Source organism: Clavelina lepadiformis, chromosome 2 (genome assembly GCF_947623445.1).
Source record: "Clavelina lepadiformis chromosome 2, kaClaLepa1.1, whole genome shotgun sequence".
Classification (NCBI taxonomy): Eukaryota; Metazoa; Chordata; class Ascidiacea; order Aplousobranchia; family Clavelinidae; genus Clavelina; species Clavelina lepadiformis.
The window spans coordinates 6,485,557-6,510,340 of record NC_135241.1 but is presented as its reverse complement, the minus strand read 5'-3'; the positions used below and the strand labels follow the sequence as shown (position 1 = coordinate 6,510,340).

Here is a 24,784-nt window from a genome sequence, read left to right as displayed (position 1 = left end):
CTCCTGACAGCTCTAATACTTGCTACTTATAATCAGTGCCATTTAGCTACTAAAATTAAACTAAATTAAACTAAAATTTCATATGATGTGCAACAGAACTTAGCTAATGCTCTGATTTTCTGGCACAGAATAGCCAATATGCACAATATTAAATGTATTATTTCGGGTGGCGCTAATTTTGTCAGTTCCTTCATTGGCACATTTATCTGACACATTGAATGCAAACTTTCTAATAATTAGGGTCCCATAAAGATTTTATACCGTATCATATTTACCGAGGTTTTACCTTATAAATCACAGTCTTAACTGAAAAGTACGACAGTTTTTGAAGAGAAATCAGGCGTGCAACGCCACAAATTTTAACGTGAAGGTGTGCACTGAAAGCTCAATTCTTTGTTTATTTATTATACATTGGTGCTCAACAACCACATTTTCTTTTTTAGTTCAGTGTGTGCATTGATAAACCTTAAGCGTGAAGATGCCACACCTCTCACTATGGGTCACAGTCAAGTACATTGTACCCTATAGTTCAGGGGCGGGCAACTTTTTTGGTCGGCGGACTGATATGAGAAAATAAACTACTTGGCGGGCCGGATTCCTGAATCGATACATTAATCGTGTATTTATCCACCTATGCAAGGAATAAATCGTATTTAATGTAAACTTTAAGTTTTAAGCATAGAGACCAAAAACAGTATTTAATGAATTTATTAACAAATAATGTACTTCAATAGCTGCTGAAGTCAAAACTGAACTGCTAAACTGAACTGCTGAACTGTCTGCGGGCCGCTCAAAATCCCGTCGCGGGCCGTATGTTGCCCACCCCTGCTATAGTTCCTTTTGCATTGAAATTAAGTTCAGTTCAGCACTAAAAATTCTGCAATCAAAATGTTTAAAACCATTGTCATTTTAGTTTCCTTGCTTCGTATAATAACTGAAGCATACCAAATTCTTTGCTTTCTTCCCAAGTGAAAGTACGAAAAATTTTGAAGAGAAATCATGTGTGCAAACATACAAATTTTGGTGTGATAGCATGCACGGACGAATCAATTCCTTGTTTATTATAAATTGCCATTTAAACAACCAATTTTCCTTTATTCATTTGTTATAACGTTCAAGAAAGCCCATTGTGGCAAGTATGACACCCGCACGAACGAGATTCATCAACATAGCCGCCGAATATTTTACTCATCACGTCGATTTATGCTTTTGACACTAATTGTAATATGAAAATTGCGAGAACTATCTGAGATTAGCAAATCAACAAAAAGTGCAGAAGGCCGTTTGCCCTTTCCCACCCTCCTTGACTGTAAAGTATGGCAGTTTTCAACCAAAAAGTGGGCACCCAAAGACACAAATTTGTTTTGCAAATTTTGCTAGGATGTACTAAAGTTTTAGTTCCTTCTTTATTTATTATAAATTGGCACTCAATAAACCTAACTTGCTTTGCTTGTTTAATATAAATTAAGGTAAAGATAAAAAAGTTTGTCATAAAGATTACTACGTCTTGTGTGTCTGACACATTTTCCACTATGGCCCACTCCACCTAAACTGGAAAATGTGCTGTATTTGGGTCGGAAATCTCCTGCGCGCAATTTAAGATAAAATAATAGCGATTATACACGCAATTAACTTTATCCCCCTCGCACTTAGCAAACTACCCCATTTTTGGCCCATATAGTGGAAAATGCTGCACGCAGAGGTTCATCAAAGTGGACACCAAATTTTTAAATTTTAACGCCGAAGTAGCCTATCAGCTGATAAATAAACAAAGAAAAGCTGGTTGTTTGAAAGACAATTTATATTAAATAAAAAAAGAATTGAGGCATTAGTGCACGCCGTCACGCCAAAATTTGCGTCTACGCATGCACGATTTCTTGTCAAAAATCGCCGAACTTTACAGTAGGGCGCATTGCAACACTAAGGCACTAACCATATCGTTAACCTACTTAGCCTTCGGGCCAAGCTGGAGAATGTATATAGTACTGTATTATAAGACCTTATTTAACATAAATGAAAAATTTATTATGATATCAAAAAAGTCTTTAACCCACGTCGGTACACTTAAGAAAACGGAAAACGTTTTTGAACGTTCAACGCTTAGTTACAAACGTCCAGAAGAATCCATGCTTTGTTTCGGCTGAGTAAGCACATCGAAATTGTCAGTCACAGAGTGGATAGGGCGAAAACATTTGTTTTGCTAATTGCACTGAAGCGGGGTTAACACAAAGACTTCCAGTAAACGTATTTTACGTTTTTTTTTAACTTAACCAGCATGCTTTTTCGGTTAATTTAATGTAAACGTAAAATCTGTTGGTGAGGTGTCTTTATGTGAACCCAGCCTAACAATAAATTGCTGTGTTATATTTGTATTAGTGATTTTTCGTCATTTACTGTGGGGAGCGAAAGAAATGGTGCTAACCTGGTTATAGCACGCCAAAACATAAAAGATACGTTGCTGACATTTACGATAAGCTAATAAAGTAATTTTATTCATAAAAAGTAAGAAGAAATTATTAATGTATCAGAATTGTCAAATTTTTTACAACTCACGGTTCACTTTTACTGACAATTTTTTAAGAACCACTAATAAAGACAACTAAACTTTATTGACAAAAACTTTTACTAGTCACTCAATAATCTTTTTCAAAAAATCGTGTTTCCAATAACCCACTATAAATTCATTGTGACCTCCACTTTACGGTATTCGCTTTTGGTTAATTGATTTTGTACAGTCACATTTTGGCATGCTTTGCCGCCTACCTCAAATAGCTTTGCGACCCATCAAGCAACCAGTTGATTTTTATAGTAAGCTGGAGTTGCCAACTGCTAGACGAACTTGCAAACTGTCTTTCGTATTGTTTATCATTATCTTATATCTAAAGCTGCTGATGAATACTGCATATTCATAAAAACGTTAGTTTGAAATAAATATAACCTACTCAGTGAAGTATTACTCGATTCATTAACTTCATTAGGGTCGACCAAAGTCACATTGTTAGATGACTTGAATTGACTCGTGTCAAAGATCCTAAATGTCATACCGTGACTGGAGTAATTTTGGACTTTGACTTGAGTTACGGTATGACAAAAGTGACAGCAAAAAGGACAACTTTAGGTGATAAAATCGGGCATTTCTCCAAAAAAAAACTACAACATTGTAGAAGCATCGAGCGTAACCCACATTGTGACCTCAGTACAATTTTTAAGTTAAAAGCATTGACTTCACCTGACTCTAATAACAGTTTGAACCGACTCGACATGAAATGTGTCACAACTTAAATTCACTTGACTCAAAAGAAGTGACTTGGTTGCAACCATGGGAAATTGACAAATGGTTAAATCGACAAACAGATCTAGTTTGCTTTGGCAGAGACTAGCGTTTTGCGGTGGTGGTCAAAGTAACCACAGAAGTTACTTAACTGGGAGTATTGTTATTCCCGAAAAAATCTACTCAACTACAGGTAGAAGTATTGCTATTCAAAACTACTCAAGTATGAAGGAGAAAGTGGATCATTTTAAACTACTCAATTTCAGAAGTAGTATCGATCTACATTCTACAGTATGAATTTGTGCAAGCACAAATTACCATAAACCTGCTAAAAGCAATAAACTGCAGGGAAATGCGTACTTTTACAAAGCTTTACAATTCTAAAATGTAGAAATACCCATGAAAAAAACTACTAAAGTACCCATAAAAAACTATTTAAGTAACCAAAGTAGAAGGAATCTACTTCAGTAGACTACTTAAGCAAAACTACTTACTGAACACCACTGTTCGGGGTACGCTACGATTTCAGTAATAACATACCTACATACGTATAGGTCATTAGGACTAGGCTATGTATAACAGTTGACCAAATCACCATAAGTTTAATGTGAAGTTGTTTCATTCACTTTTAACGCAAGTACGAAAGCTTTTGCAACAGCGAAAGAGGGTTTGTAATGGTATACAGTAATCAACAGATGACTAAGTTGAATTGAAATTGCAGATATACAGTACTTTCGCAACTTTAGAACAGTGCAACAGTTGAAGTTCCAAGCTTCTCTCGATCTCTGTTGGTTTTTACACGGAAGGTTTTTATAGTATTAGAGGATTGCGTATTAGGCATACGGTAATAACTAATAACATATTACGACTTTCACCATATGAGTATTAAGTTTTCATCCGTGAAATATAGCCACGTTCGTAGATGAAGGTAAGGTTCTCCAGGCTTGTCGACAGGCCGAAGTTTTAAGTCTTCTATAAAATGGAGGGCTGGATTGACCAGAAATCGATCGCTGATAAGCCAAAATCGAGTCTTGAAGCAAACTTTTGGAGGATAACTTCGTTGAGCATGTAATTTTGGCTTTTTCGCTGCTTGACTGAGGCTTTGTAGCTTTACAGTCATTGGCGGAGGGTATTAGTAGTATGGATACACGTTCGCCTGTTACGGAAGGCTGCAAAAAAATCATATCCACAATTAAATGATACATATAGGCTTATAAAATGTTTATACAAATAAAAAGACTTCTTTATCATAGTACGCTGGCGTTAATTGAACAAGAACAGAGCAATAATGACAAACAAAACAACAATAACTGAATTTTGAGGTATTGCCTGTTGTAGGCCTTGGGACGTGTGCTTTTTGTACCAATCTCTTACAAGTCCTTGAGCCCTAGGTAGTTTGTGTTCACTGGCTGTTTGTGGCCGTTTTCTTTGATCTCTTTCTTCTGTTGGACCTATAAATACAATCATGGTGATATAACTGATTCGAAGGAAAGAAAAAATATACTATATTTAGAAGTACGACATTTGTTTTTTTAAGCTGTTTGTAAGTAAACGAATTACGAATGAAATTAATTAATTATAATTAATTAATTAAAATGCGATCGAATGCATCTACTTAAAATTTATGCAATCACGCTATACCTTTCGTCGGATACTGTTTAGGATAAGATATTTCGTCTTTAATTGCAATGACATCATTTCGCCTGTAAGAGAACAAAGTATCGTCGTCTGCTTTACCATCAGCTTTAGAAGCTTCTGGAACATACGAAGAAGATCTATGGGATAAAATTTGTGGCTTAGATTTTCGCGGTGATAAAGCGGTTTTGCAACGGGTGTTAGCGTCCATCGAGAATTCTGTATGTCCATGGTTGAACTTAGTTATTTGAGTTCTATAACAGCCCAGTCTCGTAAATGGAGTCAAAGGAGGTTTACCACGAAAAAACCCAGATTCAATAGAACTAAAATCCTTCTTTCTCAAACCACGCTGGCAAGTGGAGCAATAGACGTTCGGGGTTATTCTACGACGCTCCGAAAACGGATTCATGGTAATTTTTGTCCCCTTGAGATTTGGAGCTCGGTCCAGCAAACGATTTTCTTGGGTTTTGGCATAGATCAGCGGCTTGGAAGGCTTTTGTATTAATGGAGTAACTGATATTTCACCATTATTTGGCATCGGAATATACTTTTTTGCGGCTACTTTTTGAAATGGTAGTGGCGATGTACCGATGCATTGGATGCTACTCCGATCTTCTGCGTCCTTTGTAAATGTTGAAAAAGTTCCAGATTTATCCGTTCTATTTCATATGAAAAATGATGACAATAAAATGAAATATAGAGGACCCTGCATTACTTGAGTTCTCATAGAACAATTAATAGTCTTATTTTTATTAACCTCGGTGTGAGTAATTCTTCACAATCAGGAAGTGAATTTTCCCCCGAGCTGTTTGTAGGGGTATTCTGGGTTGGTGTAGAATACGTTAGAAGATTTTGCGGTGTTGAAGGAGGAGCTACTCTTCCTTGCATTAAGGAGAGCTTTTCCGCTTCAGAAACTCTCTCTTGAAGTGTAGCTCCTTGTTCATCATCAGATTTGAAACGAAGTCGAATATTTACACGAATCGGAATGAAATCATTTGATGGGGTCACAAGGGTATAGTCTGAAACTTGCGTCATTTTCGAACTTCCACCTATATTTTATGTACGCTTGACCCTATGCACTTGCAAACACTAAGATCAAAATTTAAAACAGAATGGAATTTAATCATAACACTCGAACCATTCAAACCATAAAATATGAATCCTAACCAGTAACAACACAATTTTGGTAATTTGCTTAACGTGAGGGAGAAGTCCAAAAAAGTTGGCCTAAAGTCAAACAATATTTGTCAGGAAGTATATCGGGCCCAGGGAAAAGACATCGCGCAAGGCACTAAGCTAAAAACGCAATAGGGTGGTAGGGCCAAGTAGGTTACTGCCGACAAACTAAAACTTTTACAAGTGCGGATAAATTGAAGTTAAAGCGCCAGGAACTAAATAGCTTCTTTTTGCATGGTGACGTATCTGTAAGTGCTACCACGTTTACAACGTAACGTAACTTTCCATGTTCAAAATACGCTTATTATCTTCTGCTGCTTTTCTTTTAAAAAATATTGGTAGACTATTTGTGTTTTTTTTATATCACAAAACTAATGTAAGTGCCGACAAATGGTAAAGATTGACCGCCGATGGGGGGCACTTAAAAATTTGGGGAGGGCAGCTACCCCTTAAAATTTTCCGTCGCCTCAACCCTGCCGGAGAAAAAATTTTTCAATGATATTTAGTGGTAAACTGCTGCATTTATTGCCCAACATATGAGGTAAAAAACGCAAAGTCATCGCTTCATTAATATTAGATCATAATGTAAAAATTATATGCATAAGTTGGTGTTTGGATCAAGTACGATCAAACTATTCAAAGTGACTACTGTATTAATTTCATCTTATGTAGATCACGCAGAAAGCTGTAAAGATAGGCGGTTAATAGGTTAGGATAATGGGTACGGAAAAAGTAGGTTTAAGATTAAGCTAATTAAGGTTTTTAATTGAAGTTAGATTTAAATAACTATGTTATAAGATTCATTTTAAGTTAGGTTAACTAGAAGGCAGAAGCTATGGAAAATAGCTTTAATCGGGCAATTTTTCTCTACAGTGAAATAGCGCAGTGATTTGGCAGCGAAGAATTTTAAATGTTTCTTGTTGGTGACAAGAAGTCGGTGTGATTGGAACGTAGATACGTGCGTAGCAGGAATATCTTGCGTTAGTTAAGCCTACCCTAGCTTACCGTTGAGACATTTACTGTTGAATGCACAGACCAAGATGCTAAGCTCTAAGCTGCAGCTTGGACCTACCACAACCTCAGTCTTGACCGTTTGCGCTAGCCAAGACCGCTACCAGTAAAGATGGAGTGTACCGTAGTCTATCCAAAATGCGTTAGCTATATAGGCTAACCTATGGCTTCTCAAACTTTTTAGTTCTGCGACGCCTTGATGGGTAGCCTACAAGTTAAAGATATTAAAACAATAAACGTCTAATTACAAACCTCAAGTGATGTTTTTGTTTCTGGCAAAATCACACAAATGCACACAATCTAACAAAGTACAGTAGCTGTAGCCTACAGTAATAAAAGAACCACGTAATGAAAACAGCAAAGCGAATACAAAATTAACAAAGGATAATTCAATTTATTAAAATTGAATTTGTTTCACGACCCTAAAATTACATTTTGTGACCCGGGTCGCGACCCACACTTTGGGAAGCCCTGGGCTAGCCTAACATTACCAGCATACTTAATTAAGTAAAATTTATAATAAATTATAATTTATTCAAACCCCAGCCATGAAGGATATTGTTTTTGCATTGTGACGTCATCATGGCTAACACATCCGACATAATTAGTACCAAATTTGTGATTTAATGTTGGCAATGACTTCTTAACCACAAATCCATAATACAGTATATTATACTTACAGACAGCCGTTCTTTGATTGAAAGCCAACTAGCTTTTGAACTTCCCTCTTTTAACTATATTCAATACTGCATGCAGTAATATATATACTGAATAGATAAAGAAACAGTACAGGAATATATTGCCCAACTAACTCAAACCCTCAAAATTATTCTAAAGTATCGACATGATTAACAAACTTAATTTTTGCACTGTTATCTCCTGTGTGCTAGGACTAGGCGTATTCCGATGTCGATATACAACACACTCTTACGTACATGGTAACTAACAAGTTACCATGTACATAATCATAATCCATATATCTGTCAAATAAATAAACAAAATAAACGCACAGCGCCAGCTGCATGTGTGTTTCCTAAACTACATAATATTATGCGTATAGCTATAACGACACTACCTGTCACTGACTAGCCTTATTTTTAGTTTATACCCGAGTTGTATATATGGTCATTATTACACACTTCAATTACTTCGCGTTAAAGCCAGAAATCTATATTCTGAAGTATGACATGGAAAAGTGAAAAGCAGAGACAACGATTTAAAGTTAACAATGCGATGGTAAACACTCGTCAGACCCTTGACCTTCCCTCTAACAAAATGTAATTCTTTTGTTATTGATCATCACTTATACCAGGGCTTCCCAAACTTTTTTGCTCGCGACCCCTTTCAAACTTCTGAAGTTTTCCGCGACCCTTCACCTTTAAATTGATTAGCAGCGCGAAATATACATTAGTCATTACTCATTAGTGACATTTATTGAGATGCAAAGACTGAATTCAAGCAATCAGTACTCAAAGCTTACTTACTACTTTACACATATGTAGGCTACTGGAAACAAAAAAGCAAACACATTTATTCTGTGTGATTGGTACGACTGCTTTCTGCTACAAAGCAAGTCCAGCCGTGGCTCAATATATGTTAATGCTGGTCTCATGGCGGTTTCAATGTTGATTAGGCTGGAACGATATTTTGTTTTGATTGTATTTTGTACTTCGTGTAAAATTGGTATACGCTCTGCGACCCCTGAAGTTCGTTACGCGACCCCTTGCGGGGTCGCGACCCCCAGTTTGGGAAGCCCTGACTTATACTAAGTCAAATCTATTACTACTTCGTTTGCCGATAAGTCAATATTATTCTCGACAATGACAAAGTGATCACTCTTTCAACGGCGGCGCCTAAAGCTTTGAAACTTGCTTTGAGAACGCATTATAATTTAGCATAAACGATAACTACAATATCTTCAGCGCTTGTTAGCATTTAGGCCATTTATATCACTAGTAGCCTAAATACAAACATTTACGGTTCTGTCTGCCTTAGATGGGAACGGGTTTTTGTGTCAAAAGCTATGATTACTTACAGCAACTTATCCGCTGACAGTCGAGGGTTCTCAAACTCATTCCGGATCCGTTACTTCATGCAACTTTCACTGGTATAACTTTGCCAAGCCATTTTATCATCCTTGTCTATGTCGGCTACCCATACTTAACTAAATTCATACGGCACGGTTTCCCACAGTGACGATTTCCAAAATATACAGTAATAATGGCGGTAGAACCAAAGGAACCATGAAACATCCCTATAGAGCCATTTAGATCAAATTCAAATTAAGATTACAAATTTTATAAATACAGTAACAATGTGTTATAACTTAGTTATAGCAAAGAATGTTTTGTAACTCAAGGTATTCCCTTGTTCAGTCAATCGATTCTTGCCTCCTTTCCCATACCTCTTCCCAATAGTATCAACCCAGGTTGAAACCTCTAAGTCTTAAGGTGATTTACAACCTAATTCTTATGAGTAAACCTTATAATTTGTTTTCTTTGCTTCGTTACATTAAATTCTTTTGCTGTGATTGCGTAGGTGTTATTTGCTCAAATAAAGGCATCATTTTGTCTTTCAACGGGATAGCTAAGAGCGACGAGCATCCAATTATTTGTATTAGGCCCGCGGAAAACGCACAAAAGGCTTAAATCGTTTACCCTCTGTTTGACCTGGCGACAGCACAGCGTTTGCTCCACAGTAATGTGTACTGTACTTTTATTTTTTCCCACAGGTATGTCGCTAGAGAAAAGTTAACTACAGGTAAACCCCTTTACCGAACCATACCTGATATAAACTATAAGATAAACTTTGCATTTTTGTTTTAGGGCAAAAAAATCTTCTCGATTAGGAATAAAGCCCTACAGTATATACTGTGTAAAAAATTTTGAAAGGTTTTGAAATAAAATTAAAAAGCAAACTCTTTCCGAGCTAATATTTTCAAGACAACGATACGCAATCTTATTCAAAGGTTAGGCTAAGTGACAACTCTTATGTATAAGAGCCCATTATCACAACAAACATACTTTCTACCATTGTTAGTGCTATACGAAATTTTAGAAATCGGTGTTACTATATTTTTGTTTGACTAAATTATCGATTGACAATATAAGATTTCTAAGACCATTATTTGTCACAACAATAAAAATGGGAACCTTGCTATTTTTTACGTCAATTCAAGGCGTGATTGGATTAACTCAGTCTAGGGATGCAACCACAATGACAAAACATTGGTAAAACTTAAACCTTATGTCCATAACTAGCTACATTGTCTTCAAGTTGACCTTGGCGCGCCTAATCTCTTGTAATTCCAACCAAACAAAAACCTCAGCGAAGATCGCTCAGATAAAATTAAGTTGAGTGGAATAGATAAGATTATAGGATCTAACTTTCCTGCATTTAAAAAAGGGATTTCCATATACCTGGAACGTCAAATAATTTTGTCGGAGCTCAAAATCAACAGAAAATCTTCAGCAAACTTTTATCTAGCGACTATAGTGTCAAAAGTAAACGTTATAGGCCTGCAGAATAAACAAACGTTTTATCATCACGCCTTTGTGAAGCATAAACAGCAGACGCCGAGATGAACTCCTTATAACTTATTAGCAATCATATTGCTCTTTCACCACTATATTGAAATACAGTAAGCTAACGGAATTAGAAAGACTTTAATCTTTCGCCAAACTAATTCCTACACGTCGATTTGTAGTTTTTGTCTGAACTATTACACATTGATTTCAAAAACAATGAGCTTCCAACTCTATATTCATTTTCCAACCGACAGTACGGCAACGGTATTATATATAGGCTACCTGGTTTCAAGTTCCTATCATAACATTATATTCAATTGATACCCGGGCTTGACAATTATGATGTTTAGGCTAGTGATCGGTCGTAGCCGTTTTAGAATAGTATTTGCTCATTGCACATTCACCATATATCCAATATCCTGCATATAAACCTAAGCTAAAAACGAGGAAAAACTTTTTGTTTTGTTTGTAATTGGCCATTGCAGCTAGAAGTGGACGGCAAAGACGCTCAGCATTTTTCACCCAGAGATAAAACTGATATAGGAAAGTGATGAAGCATAAAAAACGCATAGACTTCTGAAAGTTTAAAATAAAATTTTCAATTGGTAGCCATATGCAAAATGTATCTCAACCCTAGCAACGTTTTAAAAAAAATTCAAGATATTCGTTTCATTCGAAATCAACAAATTGTCCTATTTTTAAAAATTCACTTATAGTGACCACATATATTCCCTTAATTTTTTAATGTACAAGCCTATCAAGCTTATTTAAATAGATTTGACAGACTAACCAATAAAATACACCATTAGGTATATAAAGATTGAACTATCACAGGACTTTAGGCTCCTTCTGTTAGTACAATTTATTTTATTACAATCTTGCATAACTTATAAAGATTAGTCTAACCAATAAGTTAATAAACAGTTTGATGAAAAAATTTCGAAACATTCGTACTAAAATATATTCAAAAAAGCAATGTTCCATGTCTATATAGTGTACGCTGTTGTAGTAGACTTCTGCTTTCTGGAATCGACCTGCGGTTTTCCATGAACATAAAACTTTGGCGCATGTATAGGTAGATATTCTCTTATATGTTGTGCTTAAACCAAACTCAATTCAGTGTTTAGTGCAAAATTTGAAACAATGAAGAGAATTAGTTTTAAAGACCTATTTACTTAAATAGGCCTAAAGAAATGGTGTTCACATTAAGTCAAGCAGCGATCTAAACTCTGTTGCGAGTTGTAATCGGTTAGATGTTGTCATTGTTATAAGCAATAATTTGTGGTCTTACTCTTGACTCCAACGGTTAGGCCTATTACTATTCATTATGTCAAATCAAAAATTATTGAAATTAAATAAGAACTTAACTAAAATTTGTACCTCTCATACGCACGATAGTGGAATAGTCTAAGTGCAAAGCGAAAAGAGAAACAGGAGATTAAATTTATGCGGATTATTAAATTTTGCAAAGTTAACCCAAGACGCGAAGTAATTCTTTAGCCCTACCCTGCGTTCAAAACATTATACTTGAATCGCCGTTGCAGCTCAATGCCAAAATTTCACTGACAAAGGCTTTATGGACAATAAGCTTTAGAGTAAAGACTTTTTTCAAAATATTTTAGAAAGTTGTAACCAAAAACACTACTAAAAGTACGCTGCACTCCGAGCAAAAAATTTTGAGAACACAGAATTGAGCAAAAACAATTGACGTGTTTTTAATGAAAATTTTTTCAAAACTTGTCTTTGGTTTTTTTTTTACCTTTCCTTTAACCTTATTACTACTTTACTAAAAAGTATAGTTTAATAATTATTTATGAATAATATCCTACAGTAGTCAATGCCTTATTTTACCGAATGCTTTTTGATCATTTAAAATTAAATGCAACACCGAAAACGTAGCGAATCGCTTGTCGTTACGACCCAGCTACTCTAATAAGTAGCTTATACCGTAAACTCCTAACTTACGTAAATTAGTAGTTTTTAATACGTGAGTAGAAATTTTTTTTAGTTGAAACCTTCTTCAGTATAATTTGACCACATCTACTTGAATATCATTAGCGAGTGCCTGCCGAGTCAGATCGCTGTTGCTACAAACGGTGACCCCTGATGAATACTGTAGGGGTGTTTTAATAAAACGCGTGTAATTTTGCGGTTTTTATTAAGCTGTTCGTTGACAAACGGAACAAATAAGGCATGATACCGTCAGAGGTGTAGCTAAAGGGAGAATCTTATTCCCTGGCGCCGCCATGTTGGGACGCCAAATACAGTCAGAGTTTTTCATAATGCTTACAAAATTTTAAATTTGATAGTGGATGAACCGTGTTAACCCAAGTTTATAGTAAATTAAAAAATAAGATACAAATTGGCACTCTGAAGGTTAACTTTATTTGATATTATTCTACACGAGCTTTTGCATAAGTTTGCTTCTTCGGGTGTAGTATGAATGATATAGTGTAAACACTGGACACCAAAATTGATATGGGCGTCTCATCTCGCAATGCTGATTGTTTCGACTTGGGGGATTTCGTATTAAAAAGACTTTCTTTTGTTAAGTACTTCGTGAGAATGCTGGCTACAACCCTGGGCCACTGACAAAACAAACGAAAGTTAAACATAGAATTGTTTTGCTTAATTTTATAATGTAGCGAGGTTGAGATAGAGTGTTGTATGCCACTCTATTACTGGTGTACGTTTATAATGAGTTATTACTTATAGTAGCCTAATTGGTCCATATATTTCTTGTGTTTTCATTTCGTTTAGTTAAGAACAGAAGAAAAAGATGGCAGAGTTGGATATTGGTAAACACTGTGGAGCAGAATATTGCAATCAGTTGGACTTCTTACCCTTTACGTGCAATGGATGTTCGGAAATTTTTTGCCTAAAACATAAAGATCCTTGGAACCACCAATGCATCATTGAAAAACTTGAACAAAAGGCAAAAACCACAAAGAAAACTAATAGCACTGCAGTTAAATATTTCTGCACGTTCGAAAACTGTACTTTAAGTGAACTAGTGCCGGTATTGTGTTCACTCTGTGAAAAACAACAGTGCTTGAAACATAGAAATCCAGAAGAACATAAGTGTTCTAAATTGCCGGAAATAAAGAAAGAGCCGCGTTCACAATTGCCTGCTTGGAAACCCAAGTCACCAAAGAAGGAAAGTAAAAGTTTAAAGTCTCAAAAACTTGCTGCTAAAGTTGCATTGATGAAATTAAAGCAAAGTGCAAAAGGTGACAATTCTATTCCTGAAAATGAAAGGTTATATTTCTCTGTTACTGTTAACACTACAAAAGATTCATCTAAGTCTCTGTTTGTCAGTAGTCATTGGACTGTTGGAAAAGTTCTTGATAGCTTTTGCAATCAGTTGAATTTAACTAATACAAACAATACTGATTGTGATACAAAAATAAGACTCTGTTCTTCTGCAACTGGACATGTTATAAAACCAGATAAAAATATGCAAGATGTAATGTCAGAGCAACTACTATTCAATGGATCATCTATTGTAGTAGCTTCTATGCCAAAGGACTGTGAAATAATGCAGATTTAATAGCATCTGTTATAGTGTTGGATTAGAACTTCATCTGTTGTTGGAAATTTTTTTCATTCTTTAATTTTACTGTGTTTGTAACTGTTATATGCCTTGAATATATGTATATATATATATATATATATATACATAAAGATAATATGCTTTTATTAGTATCTTAGCAGGATTTATGTTTTAGAACTTTGTTTTTGACGACTAGCATTCTTTTACAGCTGGTAATTTTCCCAAATAAAGTAACATTTTGTACTCTTTAAGGTTGAAAATTTTATAATGTCATTGTTAGGCTTATCAGCATATGACAGTTCTGGTTCAGATGAAGAAACTGAATCACCTGCATCCTCAAAGACTGCATCAACAAAAAAGACTAAAGTTAAAATAATTGTTCCACTAGCTACTGCACATTCATCGGATGAAGAAGATGAACCCCCAGCAAAGAAACCAAGCGTAGGGTCTGGACTATTTTCAAAACTCCCTGCTCCACGGAATACAGTTGGAGGAGGAAAACAAGTAAATCGAACATTAATACCTCATGTCTTTTCAAAGAAGAGCGATGTCAGTCAGGGTCAATGTTCAGTTGTGAAGTCAGAGTCACGAAAACATACTCCTACAAAGGGAAAGGCAGAAATCGACTCATCTGATGAAGATAGTGATCAAGTTAATTTCTTTTCTTTTGTTGACAAAAACGATTCCCAACATTTAAGTGATGAATCAACTTCACATTTGAACAGTGAAAATTCAAGCATTCCCGCAGCCACGATTCAAAATGCAACTTTTCAACCACAGACTTACAATCAACTAAATATCGTTGCAAACAGTGCCGCTTACACATCAGTGGTTCCTAGTCAGATTTATCTTGGTACTAAAAGTAGCAACACAGCACAACCTCATCAGTATTATCAGACAAATGTACCTCCACCACCTTATGAGTCTGCAACACATCAAAATCCATCAAGTATATCTGCTTCAGTACAGGAACCTGGTGTTGATAATTCATGGCAGGATGATGAACGTTTCAAACGACTACAAGGCAAGAAAGGCCGGAAAGAGAAAGTGGAGTTTATAGAGATAAATGCAGATTCTGCACTCGATGGTAACAAGGAACTTTTGCTGAAACAAATTTCCGAGGAGAAAAATCTAAATCGAACATCCCATAGTAAAAGAAACAAGGATATGCCTTCATCTACAAGTCGGCGAAAGCACCAAATGTCCTATTTAATCCATCAGGCAAGGGAGAGAGAGGTTGAACTTAAAAACGCATGGGCATCGGGACATGCAGCACGCATGGCTGCTAGAAACAGATACGGCTTTTAACCATGCAGCAGTCAGTGTAGTAAACAAAGTATAAAATTGTTTTTATGTAAAAATGGAATGATTGATATTGTCTTTTGATCAATTTTTATAATACTGAGTGTATAAATAGTCAGGCCTTCTTAATCTGAACCCGCAAAATTCGAATCTGTGTTATTTGACAGTAAATTGCTACAAACGGATTTCATCCCTTTAATCCAGAAACCTCTCCATCAGAATCCAACATGGCTATGAATAAATAGAGGAATAGATGTGACAAATCAAAGGAAAAACACTAATCTGGATTATGAGAAGTGTTGTAAAACATTTATACATCAGGTTTTCAAACTTCGCACACTTCAATGTGTGTCTTATAGGATGTCATTGGCCATTTTTTTTAATTGAATCAGTCATTTTGGAAACGATTGGGTTTTCAATACATTTCTTTTTTGCGTCTCAATCTATTGTGGTTACCTTACGCAAATGGACTCAATACAGTAAACAAACTAAAAACCATGAGTGCTTCGTTTCCTTAAGTCAGCTATTTTATCTGTTTCTTTTTGAGTGTTGCCTAAGGAAAGTTTTACTTTAATCAGTTTATCGTAAAGCTCAGGAACTAAAGTAGTGCGAATTAATGAGGTCTGGCTATATTGTAGGATGCTCAGCACATAGTGTTCAGATTTGTTGCACTATCTGTGTTATTGTAAGTAACGATTTGTACAACACATGATGAATTTTGCTTTTAACTGACTTCTGTATAATTTTGTTCAGTAGTGTTTGAAATCATTATGTGAATGACCATTGTGGGATAACTGTATTGTTCACTGGCATTTTTATGTCACATAAACATTGCCTGCTTTTTCTGATTAATATATTTTCAAGTACTTTCTATGTGAAAACGCAAAATTTTATTGTGAATTTTACAGTTTGTTATTGTACTTAGTTTTATACTAATGGTACAAGAGGTATTCAATAACAGACAAATTCGTTGCTCACATTGCTACTTTGACCATTGTTTAGAAAAGTATTTCTTTGCCTCTGACACAAACTTGCACACGATTGCAGCGTTATGGAAAATGAAGACGATTTTTTAAATATTTTCAATCAAGTGAATTTTGAGGTTCAAAGACGTGAAGTGTGTGAAAGATGCAAGTGAGTAATAACCAAAAAATCAGTAATTTCATGTTAGTAGTTAATTTTAATCTATTTTAGGAGACCATCCACTGTGTGTTTATGTCATCATTTGCCAAAAGAACTGATAAAACTTCAAAACACGGTGCTGCACATATTTCAACATCCTAATGAAGAGAATAGACCGCTACATACTGTGGCAATTTTGAAAGCAGCCTTGTGTTCAGAATCATGTAAAATAAACAAGGGGCGTAGATTTTGTCGGTTGTGCCCCGATTTATCCAAGACATTGTCACAAACCAACACATTTCTACTTTATCCTGGCCAAGGAGCAAAAAACATAGAAGATGTTGTATCTAATGCTTCGAAAGAAAGTGTATTTAATGTGGTATTAATTGATGGAACCTGGAAACAAGCATCTTCAATCTATGCACAAAATAAATTTCTTCAAGAGCTTCAAAAAGTAAGTACAGAAAGTAGATATCGAAAGTAACATTCAAATCTATAAGCATTGTGCAAGAGTTTGTAAAACAGGATATGTGACACTGGACCTCTAATAGGTTCAACTAAATTCTACGGGTATTAGTGAGTATGTTATCAGGACTCAGCCAACAGAAAACTCTTTATCAACTGTTGAATGTGCTGCACTAGCTCTTGAATACACTGAAGAAAGCAAGGACATCAAGGAGGTATTTTTGATCAATTTTTTACTTTGTAATTGTACTCATTACAAGCACAGTACAAAATATTGCAAATGCATTATTATATTCTCCAGAGCACAAACATGGATGGGCAGTAGCTAAACGTACTTTAAAGCATGTCCATTTCTCACAGATTCTTTTACAACCGTTACGAAGTCTTTGTCAATTTCAACTTGATCATGGTGCTACTAAACACCACAGCAAAGAATACATTGAAAATAACAAGAAAAATAGAAGTTAACAGATAATCTTCTTCACACAAGCAACACAGCATTGATACAACCATCATTTTCAGGATTGTTCGTTACTTGCGCATATTTACCTGATCACAAAAACATAGTTTAGTAATCGCTGATCAGTTAATAAATAAAATCAACGGGCTTAGATTATTATAACATGTTTACATTTCTTACTTACCCCATATTACTTTTCCTCCCTGTGTTACCAAACCAAGTTCGCTAACATTAACTTCTATAACTGTACCCTTGGTTATTACACCAAGAGAAGTATACATTGGTGATGAGGGATTCTTTTTAACACCGATGATCGGTAAACAAAATGTTGCTTTTAACTCTGGATGTGTTACATGTGCTTTCTTAAATCGCAATGCCTTCAATAAAAATATCGCTGCTGAAGTTTCAGTTTACATAGATATTGAAGATTTTAGCACAGTTTGGAAATTCTAGTAGTGGTGATAATTTACATAATGCAGTGCTGTAAGACTCTCTTGGTTTCAAGAAAAAAAGCTTACCATTGGCCTAATAAATCTTTCATATTTTGGTGGTTTTCGAGTGAAATTTTCGGGAACATGGCATACTTTTGTACACATTCTCTTCCAAGCTTTTTCTGAAAACAGAATATCAAAAATTTTTCAAAATGAACCACTCCAATATTAATAAAGTTGGTTTCTATAAGAAAAGATTACTTTTTCTTTTGCCTGTTGTGATAACTCTGAATACATCTGCTTGACTTTGTGCTTTGACCTTTGGCAAGGGAACTTCCCATTTACCCTGTAGTACAAACAAAGGCATCACACTTGCAAAAGCTCGGAAAACTATGGTATGAACATCCTTATTCACATGTAGTCTTCTGATATACATACCGCTTTTTCTTTACGTTTTTGTTTTATCATATTAGATAAAACTTTTGCTCTATTTTGTCCCTCTCTATCAAGAAGATAGGCCGGCACAGCTCCTTCTGGTGTTTTTTCATCATCTTTCTGTTTTGTGTTTCTAGACTCGTGCAACTATATACAAAAATTTTATATGTATAGTTAGTTATTTTATGAATATGAAATACAGTTAAGATAGGATCAACCTAGCTTAAGCAACACCTTAAGGGTCTTTTTCATCTGTATCTTTTCATGATGCCTTTGTTTGTTGTAAAGTTTGGCCTTCAAACCAATCAATTTCTTTGCGCGTTTGGCCCGAATGTGTGACTCTCTCCCTTCTCTTTTCCTCCTAATAGTACCATGTACATATATCAAACATTAAAAATTAGTCATAAAAACGTAGGCTACGTTACAGAGTTAAGGTAAAATGTAAGATAGCACTTAAGGTTTTTATGTAAGTATATTAAAGTTACAAAACTTTTCCACCATGCTGCTATTGGTGCACTAGAAAATGGTAATAAAAAATACATAATTTATTTTAGATTGAATGTAAGATACGAATTTGTTGTCATAGATAACCCAAGTTTTGTCCAGGACTAAACTTTTGTTAAAAGGTTGACAAGTTTTTCAAGTGCGTGAGTAGTGTCACCAAAACCATCAAGCTTTTAATTGAGTATCTTTTCTTTTTATGTATCCATTAGGATACTATAAGCCATTTTTAATGGAAACACTGTTTTTTTGTTAATGTCCATTACCGCCATTTTCAGCGTCCCCGCTGCTATTTCTATGATAAGTAGACTATAATCATAACTTACTTTCGTTCATGGTGGTCCAATCTGTATCCATGCCTTTTTCTATGAAGTTCTATATGTTCATTTTGAGGCTACAAATACCAATCATTTGACAAGTTATTAAATTATAAAGGCACATGAACACTACAGTGTTGAGTCAAGGCATTGTATGGTATAATAATCTTTATCCTCAGACTGAAGAAAGTGTTTATACGAACTTAACCCGGGGCTGATTCCTCATTGGCATCGCTCAAGCCGTTGTGCAAGTTCCATTTGTCACACATTTTTTTTATTTTTACATTATCCTGCCCGAATTTGGAACTCATGACGAATGGTGTTTGTTGTAACTTGTAGTTGAACAAGTCAAACACACCATCAAGCCATAAAGTTGCAGCACGTAGTTGATTGTGATTTCTGGTCTATTGATTATGAGTCTCCAGTTCATGCACACTTTTCACAACCAGAAAGTTCAATTGTTCGTGCTGAATTATTCTTGTCTGGTTACAGACATTTTCTTAGCGGTCACTTCAGTTTGTATTGCTTGAAATTTGACTGCCTATGTAAGTTTGACCACTTACAAGGTCAGTTAGGTGTTGAATCCTATACAACTGTCGCTAGTTGCTGTCTAATTGCCGTGGCATCAATAAGCACAATTGTTCACTTTGATTTATATTGATTCTTCATTGGTTAAACATGGTAAGAACATAATATTGTGTTGCGATAACCAAAATATTAACGTCTTCTCGACTGGGTCATTATAGAACAATAACAAAAAATTCTGGGCATCAACTAACGGGGATATATAACAGCTATTTTCTTGGTTGGCACGAAAACACGTCTCAACGAAACCCACTACAACCTAGCAGAACGACAGCTGTTGAAAACATTCAACATGACATTGTTTGCAGGTTGGTGAAGGATTACGACTTATTTTCTGGGAAAATTGCATCTTGCAAGTAATACAAACATAGTTACTAAAGTCACATTATTTTACTTGATAGGTTTCACTGTTAGTTTTTAGTCTTCATACCTCTATACGTTATAAACTGTTTATCAGGATTTCAGAACAGGAGCAAATGCCTGTTATTACAACGGTAGCGCCACCGGGTATCGAATACAGGTGCCATTTTATTTATTGCGAACCCAGCGCTCTAACCACTCGGCATCCCGGAGAGCTTGACATCATTGACATGTAGACACTTATTTCTAACCTAACGCATGGCATTGATCATACAAAAAATTGGCTATTGCTGCTCACCATGATGATGTATTTTTAACCAATCAATCGTTCAAGAAATCCCCAACCTCTCTGGTCCTCCAATGAATAAATAGTTGAAATTACGATTGTGAGGTCTGAGAACCTTTATCTCGCATCACACAAATACGGTTCGTGCGTTGCCTTCTAAATCGATCTATAGACATCACATACATTTATGTTCATGATCCATAGAAACTTTAACATGACACACGATTTTCTAACTGATGGTGATAGAAAACGACCATACATCTAGGTAAACTGAAGGGGCACAGTGCAGTGCATTTAATTAAGCTGATTAAGCGGACAATGTATTTCCATCGAGATGAACTAGAAACTGTCTAAGGCCTAGGCCAAAAGCAAATTGATCAAAAGCGATCGTGAACTGATTCGACAATAACGAACAAAAAGATTTCCGAATCCAGTTACATACATGCCATTTTGCGTTGTTTATCCTAACCCTAGCCAAATAGGCCAATGTAAGTAATCCAAAAACAGGAAGAAAATATTATGTGTTTGTCACAAAAATGCCTTTGCATATTAAGTCGACAGTGAATTACAGGAACCGTTAACCGTATGAAAACATTCTTCGTTTTTTTTTATTATGTGGGCTAGTGAAATTACTCGAAAATTCTCTCTGACTAAAACTGAAGTTTTGCATCTAATTTTTGCTTGCTGTAGGACGACAACCAAACAAGTACTTCATAAGATGCTATAGAAATCATGTACTGTTTCAAACTCCTGTAACAAAGGTTCGAAGTTAACACCAGATTCTTTGCGTCTACAAATGCATTTTTTTCAATCTTCATGCCAATTTCCAGCAACATTTTGCATGCGATCCAGAACTAAGAAGTCACCAACTTTTAGGGGTAATTCCCACAATGAAAACAACACCAACCACACACGCCTTCTGACTCATTGGTTTTGAAAAATGTCTGGAAACTGTCTTCGCTTGCCGCTGGCATGTTACAACCAAAGAGATGTAGCCAACTCACACCTCAAAAGCGTGCGTTTACTAAGTGATCTATGGAAGTACCTTCTTGTTTGTGGAATAAATTAGAGTTGTAGCGACAAACGGGGCACTACAATTGCTTTTTTAAGATACCCAATAAACCATAAAGTTTTTAGTTTTTGTTGGTTGACATCGCCTTAAAAGAAATTATTAGTGATTAAAATACAACTTTTTTTATGTAATTTGTTTCAATTTTATGAGTATATTGGCTGTAATTATATAAAATTAAGTCCAACAAAAAAATATATACAACAATTAAGAATTGAAAGCGTTCACACGCAGCATGCATAAAATGCCTACTTTTTACAGAATAAAACAAGTACAAAAAAGATAAAAAATAGCACCAATAAACATATACTTACTAGTTCAAAAAAGTTTTGTATATCATACAAATAAAGTATGGTAAGTAGCAATATACAGAAAAGTATATATAAAGGTGTGCATAATCAAGATATACACTGTAACTTTTTGAAATGTATGGACAAAGTTATTACTGAGTAAGTCTTGTCTTATAGATTGATTGAATGCTTGTAGTGTTTAAGATGAACTTGAAAAATGTATCATTAAACAAATGTATTAAATAATAATATAAACCAATCATAAAGAATATTCTGTAGCCTGCATAAATGTTCGATGCAAAACAGAAAGTAAAGTATTGCAGCAATCATAGGAATGGAGTTCAGCTTGTAGTAACCACTGAGCAATGACTGGGTGCAATTGAATGGACAACGAGGCCTTGCATCAAGTCTACATTTCTGCCTTCTTTTTCTGCACGATAATCCAAAAACATTTCCTTGAATGCAATAAAATCAGTAAAGGTAATAAACATGTCAAAAATTTCATCAGTTATTTCATCTTTGTGTGCTTGCAGCGACGATGCAAACTTGCTCATGGAAAATTCAGGGATTCTCAATCTTAATTGCTCTTCCAGGTATCTTTCAATAATTGCTCCATACTCTTGAAATATGTCCGTGTAAATGAACTTATTTTCTTCAGTGTCTTCAAACTGGAGATAATATTTATCCATAAAGGAACGTTGAATTATTTGGAACTCTTCACTCATGATGATATCTTCTATGGTTCCAATTATAACATCAAATCTTCGATGGGAAGAACTATTTCTACTTACAAATGTTGCTTCCATTATAGCAGTAAATTTTAACTCCATAAACTATTTGCCTGCAATAAATAACCAAAATATTAAGTCTATAATGTGATATTGGACATCTCCTGAAATGTCAACATTGCACTTGAATTAAGTCGCAAAATGAATGATTATGACGCTGTATGACATGCTTAAATACCATGTGACTATGATAGATGTGTAGAGTTAAACATAATCCGATGATGCCTAAAATACTGTTAACATTTTTATAATAGTTGAGTGATTTCTAGTATAAGTCTAGTACTAGTCAGTTTCATGAAAAATAATCAGTATTCAATTTATGCATACAGCACACATAGGAACAATAGACATAATTATAAAAAATGAAACTACACGACACGAAAGTACAAAAAAAAGAAAATCTTTGTGTTTCTATAGTTAAACAAAAACATTCAATACCAAGTACATAATTATACACTATAACGATTTTGTTATATGAAATTTACATTGCAAATGGATTTTTTTATAAAATGCTTCGGTTCATTTTACTTCATTCATATTATTTACTGTGCAAGTTTAAGCATAAAAGTAAAAGTGAAACAAGTTATGCTGAATTTACTGTGAACATAAAACCACTGATAAATTTAGTTGCTGAAAAATGTGCATCTATTGCAATATCGCATGCTATAACCTAAAATCTAAGTTTCCGAGCATGATGACTAGTCAGTGATTGCAAGCTTGTGTTAACTAACTAGGAGTTCTTAAGTTACACAAAAGTTTTTGAAATTAACTTTAGGCAACAATGAAAAATTATGTCAGCTTTCCAAGCTCAATTTTTCGATGAAGGGCAGTGGTACCATGATAAATAAATGAGTCTAATATTCCTGCAACTGTAAAAACCCCACCCACAATAGCACATGCTGAGGTAAGAAAATGCATAAATGATCTCTGTTTTTCAACATAGCGTACCATCATGGGAGAAAGCTCATACGACAAATACATCCCAGGCAAAATAGTATCACCAGTATGTAAAGCTACTTTTTTATGTCGAGTTACAGAGAACTGATTAGTCCGAAGTGTTGCTCCACTCAAGCTTTTGTATGTTGTTGGAACTATTTTGGTAAAGTATTGAAAGGCATTAGCACCTTTATCAGCATACACAGTCAATCCGTCCAAGGGATGTTCTTGACCAGGGTAGCTTGTTCCAAATGACAAATGATTAATAGTGTGTGAAACATTGATGTCAAGCTTACCAGTAGCACCATCCATGTCGTGAACATGCAAATGACCCATTTCATAACTTCTTCCGGGAGAAATATGAAAATTTCCAGCCACTTTGTTTACTTCTAAATGCCCATATAGCATGCATCCTTCACCGATGTTGATGTCTGGCATAACAGTAGGTTCACGTTCACATTGGGGGATAGATCCATCACGAGGAAAAGCCCAACCTTTTCTCCTGTATGCTTCTTTTACATCCTTGCATGTATTGCAGCATGTTATATCCTCAGTTTCAGCTCCAAAACAACTTTCGCATCTGTCTGCTGGCAACTCCTCAGTCTGATTCTTACCTGCGATGCCCAAACTCTTCATTGGTTTAGCTGTTGTGTCAACTAAACTTCCATCTGCATTCAGTCTTTGCTTCATGAGGGTGTGATCTACATTTATCTGTTTTTGGCCAGAGACATCTAATGCGTCCAAACTAACAAAATCACATGGCAGAAATGGTAAAGTAATATTTATGTTAATATTAATTTTGTGTCCTTGTGACATGTCAACAAATAATTCTGGGTGTACTTCAACACTCCAATAGTAACTAAGCTCAGAACAAAGTAACATGACCATGATAAAACTTGATATCAGCGTGATTGCAGCACCTCCATATGTTTTGATGCGAAAATCTTCCAAAGTTTTTGGATAAGCATCAAACTTTTTCAATTTCTTGGCAAACGAATCCCAACCAGGTGACATTTGTACAAAGTTTTATAGCAATGATGCAAACACAAGATGACCTACACTTCATTAAACCTGTCAATAACAAAGTGATAATTATAAAACAACTTTCACATGACAGTGAAAGTCATCAAGTCATCAGTTTAGATACAAGCAAACCAAGCTCTTGTTAAAGTATCAGTATATCACAACTTAATAGATGATATGTAATCATAATTCTATAAACCTACACAGAATATATGGGTAGTTCTCTAGTACTAAAAGATCT

At 35.2% G+C, this 24,784-nt stretch overlaps 7 protein-coding genes across 10 annotated transcripts; 3 read left to right on the top strand and 4 right to left on the bottom strand.

Moving 5' to 3' along the window:
• Positions 1–3,861: 3,861 nt before the first annotated feature.
• LOC143447355 (uncharacterized) lies at positions 3,862–7,610 on the bottom strand. 4 transcript variants are annotated; one of them, XM_076947416.1, is made up of 5 exons: positions 5,664–7,610; positions 4,913–5,565; positions 4,601–4,722; positions 4,147–4,440; positions 3,862–4,056 (listed from the first exon to the last, which is right to left on the bottom strand). In XM_076947416.1, exons 1-4 carry the CDS (start codon positions 5,939–5,941, stop codon positions 4,165–4,167), a joined length of 1,329 nt encoding a protein of 442 aa, XP_076803531.1. In that variant the 5' UTR covers positions 5,942–7,610; the 3' UTR covers positions 3,862–4,056; positions 4,147–4,164. The 4 variants fall into 4 exon arrangements, with proteins under 4 accessions (XP_076803531.1, XP_076803530.1, XP_076803532.1 ...); XM_076947415.1 differs by having other exon boundaries at positions 3,862–4,440; positions 5,664–5,955; positions 7,346–7,610; XM_076947417.1 differs by having other exon boundaries at positions 3,862–4,440; positions 5,664–5,925; positions 7,346–7,610.
• Positions 7,611–12,997: 5,387 nt separating this feature from the next.
• Positions 12,998–14,382, top strand: LOC143445166 (AN1-type zinc finger protein 1-like). The gene has a single exon (XM_076944073.1). It carries the CDS (start codon positions 13,400–13,402, stop codon positions 14,168–14,170), a length of 771 nt encoding a protein of 256 aa, XP_076800188.1. The 5' UTR covers positions 12,998–13,399; the 3' UTR covers positions 14,171–14,382.
• Positions 14,383–14,424: 42 nt separating this feature from the next.
• LOC143445163 (proline-rich protein PRCC-like) lies at positions 14,425–15,481 on the top strand. The gene has a single exon (XM_076944071.1). It carries the CDS (start codon positions 14,441–14,443, stop codon positions 15,479–15,481), a length of 1,041 nt encoding a protein of 346 aa, XP_076800186.1. The 5' UTR covers positions 14,425–14,440.
• Positions 15,482–16,470: 989 nt separating this feature from the next.
• Positions 16,471–17,935, top strand: LOC143445167 (tRNA-uridine aminocarboxypropyltransferase 2-like). Its single transcript, XM_076944074.1, has 4 exons — positions 16,471–16,609; positions 16,670–17,051; positions 17,149–17,277; positions 17,423–17,935. The coding sequence occupies exons 1-4, from the start codon at positions 16,527–16,529 to the stop codon at positions 17,528–17,530; spliced, it is 702 nt and encodes a 233-aa protein (XP_076800189.1). The 5' UTR covers positions 16,471–16,526; the 3' UTR covers positions 17,531–17,935.
• Positions 17,279–20,610, bottom strand: LOC143445165 (ribosome biogenesis protein NSA2 homolog). The gene is made up of 8 exons (XM_076944072.1): positions 20,450–20,610; positions 19,216–19,283; positions 18,623–18,749; positions 18,392–18,535; positions 18,215–18,299; positions 18,041–18,135; positions 17,707–17,899; positions 17,279–17,611 (listed from the first exon to the last, which is right to left on the bottom strand). The coding sequence occupies exons 1-8, from the start codon at positions 20,450–20,452 to the stop codon at positions 17,544–17,546; spliced, it is 783 nt and encodes a 260-aa protein (XP_076800187.1). The 5' UTR covers positions 20,453–20,610; the 3' UTR covers positions 17,279–17,543.
• A 1,527-nt stretch (positions 20,611–22,137) lies between these two features.
• Positions 22,138–22,602, bottom strand: LOC143447212 (ADP-ribosylation factor-like protein 2-binding protein). The gene has a single exon (XM_076947198.1). The coding sequence runs from the start codon at positions 22,600–22,602 to the stop codon at positions 22,138–22,140; it is 465 nt and encodes a 154-aa protein (XP_076803313.1).
• Positions 22,603–22,638: 36 nt separating this feature from the next.
• On the bottom strand, positions 22,639–24,587 carry LOC143445162 (endoplasmic reticulum-Golgi intermediate compartment protein 3-like). Its single transcript, XM_076944070.1, has one exon. The coding sequence runs from the start codon at positions 24,532–24,534 to the stop codon at positions 23,374–23,376; it is 1,161 nt and encodes a 386-aa protein (XP_076800185.1). The 5' UTR covers positions 24,535–24,587; the 3' UTR covers positions 22,639–23,373.
• Positions 24,588–24,784: the final 197 nt, after the last annotated feature.